At 39.9% G+C, this 9,725-nt stretch overlaps 1 protein-coding gene across 5 annotated transcripts in view; it reads left to right on the top strand.

Annotated features, from left to right (window-relative positions):
• The first annotated feature begins 2,206 nt into the window (after window positions 1–2,206).
• NFXL1 (nuclear transcription factor, X-box binding like 1) overlaps window positions 2,207–9,725 on the top strand; it is a 54,152-nt gene continuing 46,633 nt past the window's right edge. The window contains exons 1-4 of one of the 5 annotated variants that reach the window (XM_065907368.1): window positions 2,207–2,284; window positions 2,681–2,866; window positions 5,711–5,884; window positions 9,267–9,376. In XM_065907368.1, the coding sequence (XP_065763440.1) occupies window positions 2,683–2,866; window positions 5,711–5,884; window positions 9,267–9,376 (468 nt within the window). In that variant the 5' untranslated portion in view covers window positions 2,207–2,284; window positions 2,681–2,682. Of the gene's footprint in view, window positions 2,348–2,680; window positions 2,927–5,707; window positions 5,885–9,266; window positions 9,377–9,725 lie in introns of all 5 variants that reach the window. The other 4 variants (XM_065907367.1, XM_065907366.1, XM_065907364.1 and 1 more) reach the window with 4 other exon arrangements.

Genomic DNA, 9,725 nt, shown 5'->3' with positions numbered 1-9,725 from the left:
TATCCTATTGATAGACATGCGGGTTTTTCCTAGTTTTTGACTATTATGAGTAAAGCTGCTATGTGAAGCTGTGCACTCAGCTGTTTCAGGTATATATTCAGAAGTGCAATTACTTGGTCCTTGGAACATGCTTTGGTAGTGAGCCATGTTTAGCTTTAATAGATACTGCCAAACATTTTTCTAAAGTGTTTGAACCAATTTCCACTCCTACCAAAACATATGAGAGTTCCAATTGCTCCATATTGTTGCCAGTAGTTGGCCAATCTTTTGTTTTTAGCTATTCTTGAGGGTAGTATTTTTAATAATTAAGATTAATTAGAACTATACAATTATATTCATATCAATTTTTATAATCTTAACTATATAATATTTATCATCTTCATGTATTTCTCATGTTCCTCTTTGATAAATAGAAAGAACTTGTTTCCTTCAAATGTTATCTGAAATTTCAAAGTATAAATAGCAGAAATGGTAGCTTTTGAAATATGCTCTCAGTTTACATATACTTCCACGTTATAATTGGAGAGGCAATGGCACCCCACTCCAGTACTATAGCCTGGAAAATCCCATGGACGGAGGAGCCTGGTGGGCTGCAGTCCATGGGGTCGCTAAGAGTCGGACACGACTGAGTGACTTCACTTTCACTTTTCACTTTGATGCATTGGAGAAGGAAATGGCACCCCACTCCAGTGTTCTTGCCTGGAGAATCCCAGAGACGGGGGAGCCTCGTGGGCTGCGGTCTATGGGGTCGCACAGAGTCAGACACGATTGAAGCGACTTAGCACCAGCCACATTATAATATCCATCAGCTCTTTACTAAGCTTTTCGAGAATATTATAATAAATGCTTGCTCATTCACATAGCATATAACATTCTTTTTGACTCCACAGCAGTTATTATGATTATCAATTATCATTGTAAAATATGGCAAGGGAAAAACTCTGAACATGTGAGCCTTTTGCCTGATTAGGGCCTCTAAACATAACTGGGATTTCTATGTAATCATTACCTTTTCAGAGTAATTAAGTAGTATGGTGTTTTTAAGAGTATAGTACAGGAGTCACACAGCTCAGCCACAGTCCTGGCTCTGCTAGGATATTCAATAAGAAAGTTTTCTGTGTCTTTATTTCCTAATTTACAAAATGGAATAGAAAACACCACCAGGCTATGTCAAGGGCAAGGAGCTTAACCTCTCTATCCCCCAGTGTTCTCAGCTGTAAAATGGGGCTAACAATAGGATCATTGAGTATCACATTGTTAAAATACATACATATGTAAAACACGGCATAGTGCCGGCAACTTAATAAATGCTATGTTAATATTTATGTATTTATCAATTAAACTGAAGAGCTGTAAAGGGCCGTGTAGTCCCAAACAGCAATTAATATATTTCTCAATCCCAGACAGACTCCTGAATTTTTAAAATTTCTCCCACTCTTCTCTCTATTATTGAAAACAGCGAAGTCAGAAGAATCAGGACCAGACCTGGCTCTCAACTACTTTTCCTTTTGTTGTGAAAGGAAAAATATACTCCAGAAACAGTATATTATAAACTATAAAGGACTTTGATACTAATGCCGTTAGATTCATCTTCCACATCCCTTTAGTAACTCAGAAGAGCGTTTTCTCCACTCCAGCCACTTCACCGCCACACTCCCTCGGCTTTCCCTGCCTCTTCCCCGACCTCAAAGCCTTTTTCTCCTCAATGCCTTTTCCCATCTGCGAGAAAAGTTCCCTGGCACCAAAGACAGTGGGCAGTCAATTACGACCACTGGTACAGACTCCAGCTAGGTCCAGGGAAGTTGGGAGGAAAAAGCAGCAACCTTCGGTGTCCTGAACACCTCAGGGCCAGCCAGCCCACTTCCCCATCTAGTTCGCTCTCTCTGCGCCCCGCCCGCCCGAAGTGAAAGTAAAAGTCGCTCAGTCGTGTCCGACTTTTCGCGACCCCATGGACTATACAGTCCACGGAATTCTCCAGGCCAGAATACTGGAGTGGGTTGCCTTTCCCTTCTCCAGAGGCTCTTCCCAACCCAGGGATCGAACCCAGGTCCTCCCACATTGCGGGCGGATTCTTTACCAGCTGAGCCACAAGGGAAGCCCGAGCCCCAGGGCATTTCGGGAACTGTAGTTTCCGAAGGCCCGGTTCAGTTGGCGCATGCGTTCCGAGGACTTGCCAACCCACAGAAAAGGTTCCGGATGAGGAAGTGGCCGGTGATGCCACGCGTTCTGCGGTCTGTGGGCCTGGACTTCTGGGTATTGTAGTCGGTGGAGGCGGGCGCCGTCGGTAAGGAGACGTAGCTTTCCTTGGGGTTTGCTACTGCAGTTGCTTCCCGGAGGGATACGCCGGGTCAGTCGGTAGTTCTCTCATCACCGCGCCACTCCGAGGCCAGGAGGCGCTTTCCTTTTACCTCGACTTTCTTTCTCCGTGGCTGTATGCGCCGCGCTCTGCAGTCCATTTCCCTGCCAAGCTCTCTCCCTTTCCTAGCCATCTCCAAAGCCTGGGCGTAGCGGGGACTCGCACTCTGGGAGAGACAGGGCCGCGACCTTTTCAAATCCGGCCCCTGCCCGGCGGAGACTCCTCATTCCAGGCTCACGTCGGTTTCGCTCACTGCCCTTTCACCCAGACTCCTCGGCACCACAGCTCTCACGCTCTTTCCACTCTTTTTTTTTTCCTCTGCAGGGATGGAAGCTTCCTGGCGCCAGGTGGCCGGTGGTCGAGGCCGAGCCCGAGGACGAGCCACTGCGGCCCCCTCCTCAGGAAATGGAGTCCATCTCCGCGGCGCCGGAGGAGGGCGAGAGAAGGGGTCGGTGGGCGCTGCTGGTCCTGGCCTCAGCCTCGGAGGAGCGGCCACCCCTGCGGCTGCAGGTACCTCAGCGCGGCGCAGCCCCGCGGGGTCTGAAGCGCCGCAGACTTCCGTGGCCGGTGGTGAGAATGGCTTCTGTTCTCGGGCTCACCTGAATGCCCGCCGCCTAAGGCGCTGCCTAGTCCGAGCTGCCTCCGCGTTCACTTCTTTCCTTCTCCTTCGGGAGTTTATAACTGGCCTCGCTTCTCAAGGCTTTCAGGCAGCTGCTCATTCTAGGCCGATTCCCATCACACCTTATTCATCATCAGTTTAATTGATACTAATCTTTGTTATTTCTCCGTCCAGTAGTCTTCCCTTCACTCTTGTCTATTGAATCCCCAAGGTTGCAAATCGTAGCCCAGCGGTTTGATTTAGCTTGTAGTTTGGTTAACACAGTGCGTTAAATCTGAATTGATTGCCGGCAGTTTTTTGGTTTTTCTTTTTAAAATTTCATAAAAATCCTGGTTAGCAACTTTTCTTCTAAAACACCGTGGCTTTGGTACTTTTATGCGTGGCAACAGTCGGCTGGGCCGAGTTACAGAAATCCCTTTTAGATTGGATTTAGGCTTTCCGCTTCGCATTTTGTTTCCTACTTCTGGGGCTGGTTGTCATTTTCCATCTTTGTTTGGTTGCTTAGTTTGGTGACTTTAATTATCTATGTCCTGTTCGCACTTGTGTTTGTGGTGGTTTTCTACTGTGGTCACAAATTTCATGTCCTTTCCTGGATGTATCTGGTGTGGCCTTCGCCAGCTTGTCAATATCCTTCACCCAGGGCAGTGGGCAGGAGTTGGAGCTGACTCTCAGGGATAGTGAAGGACAGGGGAGCCTGGCAGTTCATGGGGTCCCAAAGAGCTTAGGGACTGAACGACAGAGCAGTGTTGTGGTGGAGTCTAAGTGCACACATGCAGCTTTCAGTTCTCCACAGTGAAAGAGTGCAGGGGTGTAAAGGAATAATCCCAGAAATCATTTTATTGTTGTCTTTTTCAAAATATATTTTTTTTGAGTGGAGGAGCAAATTGAGCTTCTGAATGTTTCACCCCCTCAGCTAATTTTAAAGTTAGGTGATATTCTGAGTTTATGATAGTGGTGAGTTACTGAGTATAATATTGGCGGTAGTGAGGTATGCAAGAGGGAGACATGTGAACAGTTTTGGTAAACTTCCTTGGATTTTGTGGATAGAGAAAAGCATCCTTCAACTGGATAATTGAGACTTGGCTGTAAGAAATAATATATGGGAAGTTTGGTTTGTCAACTGTCTTTTAGATGATCTGATCTGGGTCTGTTGATCAGGTTATGAATGTTTTTATTATATCTGCTTCAACCTTTAAAAAATTTTGAGTCATATATCTTATATAAATTAGTTTTCTACTAGCACTCAAAGATTCCTCTGTAAGCTCTGTACATTTTCCTCCAGTTTTACTTGAAACTCCCAGTAGTTCCCAGCCAAGCCAGCTGCAATAAGAAAAGGAAAGCATTTCATGAGGAAAATAAAGATAAAACACCATTAAATACAAATACGCCACCTAAAATAGGAAAGTTTGTATGAGTAGTGACTCATCAGTTTCAAGCGTAAAGTGCATTTCTTAGTGCACTGATGAATTAAGGCACTAATGAATTAAGATCAATTCACTATGTTTGTGGCTCCTTTCTTGAACTGTGGTTGCTGTCCAGAAGAGTTTATTAATAATGCTTGAAGAGAATTCTGATAGCCCTTGCTCTTGAGGAGTTTGGAGTCTCATTGGGAATGTGCTATGTAGTAGTCTAATTCTTTTTTGCATTATTTAAGCAAGTAACAAAGTCAGAAGTACAGATAGTGCTAAACAGAATAACAGAACTAATTCAAAACTTATTTAGCATTTCTTTTTGGAATGAAGTTGTGAGAAGCACATTTTCCATGTTAGCAGTATTTTGTGTGGGATTCCTGTGCTTAGTCACTCAGTCGTGTCTGACTCTTTGCAACCCCATGAACTGTAGCTCGCTAGGCTCCTTGGGCCATGGGGAGTCTCCAGGCAAGAATACTGGAATGAGTTACCATGCCCTCTTCCAGGGGATCTTCTTGCAGCCCAGGGATCGAATCCAGGTCTCCCGCATTGCAGGTGGATTCTTTACTGTCTGAGCCATGGTCAGTCACTTCTTCTGTGGGATTAATGTTTGGTAAATGTGTTTTGTGACCCCATGCTAATAAAGACAAAAAAGTTCTTGCGCTTTCTAAGCAGCAGATTGCAAACATAGTGGGTATACAGTGAATATTGCTTGTGCTAAGTCTTTGATGGGCCAGGCCATGTTGGGTTTGTAGTATGGAAGAAGAAGATTTGAAAAAGCACCTGGCTAGGCTGATTCTGATGTGCTCCCAGTGGGTATGTTTCCCACCTCCTAAGAATCACTGTGTGCCATTCATTTAAACTCTTTTTATTATTGGAGTTTAATTGCTTTGCATCGTTGTGTCAGTTTCTTCTGTACAACAAGGTGAATCAGCTATCTGTGTCCCTTCCCTCTTGGACCTTCCTACCATTTGTTTTTAAACATCTCACTCTAATTTTGTTAATGTCATTGTCTTGAGGTTGATCACCAGTTTTTTTATACTTTAACTTGCCTTTATAATTTAAAACATTGATTTGTTAGTCACTCTAGAGCAGTTTGTTGCATTTAGCAGAATATTTAACAAAAGTGAAAGTTTATATTGTGGTATTCTCTTTACGTATCTGACAAGAAATTTGAAAATACTTTTTTTCATAGATGATAGTAAAATAGAATGCCTCAAAGGTGACTTTTAAATCTGTATTTTAATAATATGTTGGTGTATCATGTCTTGCTTTTTGCGAGATTGTTTTGCAGAAATGAAAAACTTTTTTTTTTCTATTAAGCAGAGCTAATGTCTCAAAAGAAATTTGAGGAAATCAAGAAGGCTAATCAGGCTGCAGCCAAAAAAATTGTTGAAGAACACTTTAGCTCTTCATCTGAAGAAGAAGGGGATGAAGATTTTGAAGGAAAAAGAGGAAAAATAGTTGCTAATACATTTATAACTTACACTACTCAGACAGGTACTGTATGATCTTTTAAATTTTGATATTTTTACATCAAATGAAAAATATATTCCTGGCTTTCTAACACCTTTACTTTTTGTGGGATACTTTCTGTTTGTTAAGAATGAACATTCTTGTGCTGTGGAGTTGAATTTTACATCTTTTACTATTGGAATTCTGTGTTTTATCACACTAATAGGATGGCTAAGTCTTTTACAGCCTTAGAAGTTCTCTTTGGTGTTTAATTGGCGTCTCATTAGTATGCCTGGGTGGTGGCGGTGGGGGATCTTCCCTGAGAGAGGAATTGGGTTCAGTTGTTCCTGATGATGGTTTGATTGCACTTGAAGACTTTGAATACTCCTTGAAATTGATTCTTGATTTTTCTCTTTTTCATTATGTTAAATGTATCTTGGAGTCAGTTTCATTTCTTGGCTTTATTCGTTTATTTTATATCTTACAACTTCTGATCTTTATGCTTTAAAAAGAACCTTAGCCTCCTCAGGTTTGGTGTGTACAGTCCCATTGTGTGTTGTATATATCTGGCTTACTTAGCCACATTTGTTTATGAGAGCAAGGGGCAAAGTGATGTTGCAGTGAAGATTTGGTACTAAGTGTAGAAACAGATTATTTTCAGTGAAGTGCTTTTACACGTTCCACATTTTATGCTTAACTGTCATTGCTGGAAGCATTCTTGTTTGTATTATCCACATTAGCTGCTGAGTATATTGATAACATCATTAACTTGGGTACACATCATCAAAATAGTTTCCAAGGAATTTACCATATCTGGCAAGAAATTAAGATTAGGAAGCTTGACTAAGAAGTCTGGCTCAGTCAGGTGAAAGTTGGTAAAGAGGAACCTTGAGGTTTCTTGCTTTTAAAGGACTTCATAGAAAGTAACTTCAGGTTTTCTTTAAGAAGACCTCACTTAAATCATTCTAGGTACAGGTGTTATTTTTAAATAGGAAATCCAGTGATAGAACTGAGTATTTCTGTCTAGTGTTTGGAAAACTTTTATCATTTATGAATTTTGTTCATTTTTAACCTGGCTTTCATCTCAAAGTGTTAAGGCAATTTTTCTTATGCTGTATTGTGTCAAATCCATAAGTATTTTGATACCCATTCCATTGTGTTCTGTACTTTGCCTCTACCAAAGAAAGGAAACTTGACTAGTACAGTAAATGCCAGAGTCATGAGATGGTTCCCATCTCATGTTAGTGACTTGAACACCAGAACTTAACCGAAGAAGTTCCATTTTTTCTGCCTGAGCACATCCTTTATCCATGTCAAGTTTCAGACCTTAATGGTCAGCTTCCTGTTGGGTATTGCTGTCATGCTGGCCTATGGAAACATAAACATGTGTTGAAAGATGACTTATGTATTGTCTTATATTCTTTCCATTAGTTAGTAGTGCCACAGTTTTCCCAGTCACCCACCTAAGGCAAAAATCTGGGAGCAGGGTTGGCATATGCATGACATGAGTATATTTTATTTGCCCCCACTCCTCCCCTCTGCCCATGTCAGACAGCTCTTCAGACACAGCAGTCTTTCCTTCTGAATCTTGGCATGAACATTGACTTTTCAAAGCAACACAATCCCATTGTCACCAAGTCCTGCTCAGTTTTACTTCCTAAATTTCTTAAATTCACCCCACCTTTCCCCATACTGTCATCACCTTAATTCAGGCTCCTACAGCTGTTTAATAGGTTTAATAGCTATTAAATAATAGTTATTTAAGTCCACATAATAGCTCTGTGGGGTAGATATTATTATTACTACTATTTTAAAGATGAGAAAACTGAGATGGACACATTGACTTACTAAAGGTCATTTTTTGCTTCATCTGCTGTAACCTACCTCCTCTCTGGTACTTCATGTTTCCAGTCCTGGCCTCCTCATAGTCATTTTTCTTCAGTTGCCAGAGTGATCTTGTTAAAATGCATGACTTCAAATGCCATCCTATTCACCATGGGCAGCATACTTTATTGCTGCAGCCACGTTTCACACAATTTTCAAAGAAGTCTTACATAAATTTTATAAATATAAGATTAGACTTTATTTTATTAAAGTCTATTTATCTTGTTTTCATCTTCTATGTTACATGGTAGCTGTTAAATTAGATGAAATTTTAAAATGCTCTACACTTGTTAGAGCCAGCTATGTCAAAGAGCAAAATAAATACATAGAATATGGTTATTAAATCTGCCTTTAAGGATTCTCCTCAAGCTTTGATGTTTGTTCAAAACAATTGTCTTTAGTAAGTTTATAGTGTTTTATAGTTTTGGGAGTGATTTTATGTATATTTTCTTTAATAACCTAAATTATACTCGTGTTTATAGTGTGGTAGAACAAGATTTTGTGACTTTTGTGTTTACTTAGATGGTCTTAGAAAGTAAAGAATTATCCAAGTGTCCTTTTTATTTTTCTTTTTGATGACATAAATTTTGACTTGTACAATTTTCTTGCCATGTTCTGTACTTACGATAGTTTATGCTAGTAGTGTACTTTTCTTGGAGACTTGGTTAGCCTCTATTGAATAATCTTTATTATACTGAAGGCCTGTAGGTTTATTTTTCTTACACTAAAGTGACTCAGATTATTGTCCTTTTGGTGTCATGTGAGCTTTGGGGTTGTTTCTCTGCCTTTCACTGTGCTGTTATTTCTTGGACCTTCCTGTATTAAACCCTTGCTGCAGCATAGCATAGTGGTCAAGAGGACTCACTTTGGAGCCATACCGAAGTTACTTAAATGTTGTGTGCTTCAGTTTTCTCATCTGTAAAATGAAATTAAAAACATCTTATTTAATCTTACTGAAATATGAATAGTGCAGTGTCTACCAAGTAAATGCATAATGATTGCTTAAAGAAAATTCAGTATAGTAATTTTTTTCTAAGTCATGCTTCTTTTTTAAGCAGAAATAGCATAATTTAATGAAACAAGGTTATTATACTGTATTGATCTTTTCATTTGACAGATTTTTACTAAGAACATGCTTCGTCAGACAGACTCATACACACAGACATTGATGGACATATGCTTATATTTAGGCTCAATGGCTCTGCTGAGCTTCTACTTTTCAGTTCCTTTCACCTCGCTTTTTGGTATGCTTTCTCATATTACTTGACATCTTGCTGCCTTTGCCTGAGGCTCTGCCCCCACCCGATTTGTTAAGGACTGTAACAGCAGGTAAACTCTGAGAGAAGGTCAAAATAGAATGCATGGACTTTGTGGCCTCTTTTCAGTTCACTGGTTGCTTTTTTTCTTTAGCTTCTCCTTTTTTTAGCTGTAGTTTGAACAATTGATAATACTAGAGAGTTCTCACGTAATGTGGTACTGTTGGTGACTTTGTGTTATTTTCAGATGTTGCTTAACCTTAAGTTTTCAATTTTTAAATTTCAAGATGGAGATGTACGAGAATTAGAGAGAACGAAACAGTATGTCAATGAAGCTTTTCAAGCTGGGGCTATGACATGCTTAATTTGTATTGGTTCGGTGAAGAGAAACCAAGCAGTAAGTTTTTGTCCTTATCTAAAATAATGTTATCTCCCTCAAATATCTTATTTTGCATGTATAATTTGCAATCATTTATTTTTGCTTATTTTTGTTCAAAAATGTTTCATTTGAGAATTCTATTTATAAATTGATATTCAGTTTTGGGGAATCTGTGATTAAAAGAAAAATACCTCTAAATGAACAATGAATATTTTCAGCACTATTAATAAAACTGAAGCAAATATTTTCAGTTTCAATGCATATGTCATGTTGAGAAAGCATTTTTAGCATCAGTACGTTATAGAGATTCACACAAGTACTGAAATGTTAAATAAACTATATTTCATTACTTTCACTAGGTTTTAAA

Source organism: Muntiacus reevesi, chromosome 16 (assembly GCF_963930625.1).
Source record: "Muntiacus reevesi chromosome 16, mMunRee1.1, whole genome shotgun sequence".
In the NCBI taxonomy this organism is placed as follows: Eukaryota; Metazoa; Chordata; class Mammalia; order Artiodactyla; family Cervidae; genus Muntiacus; species Muntiacus reevesi.
This window is presented reverse-complemented; position numbering and strand designations above follow the sequence as displayed.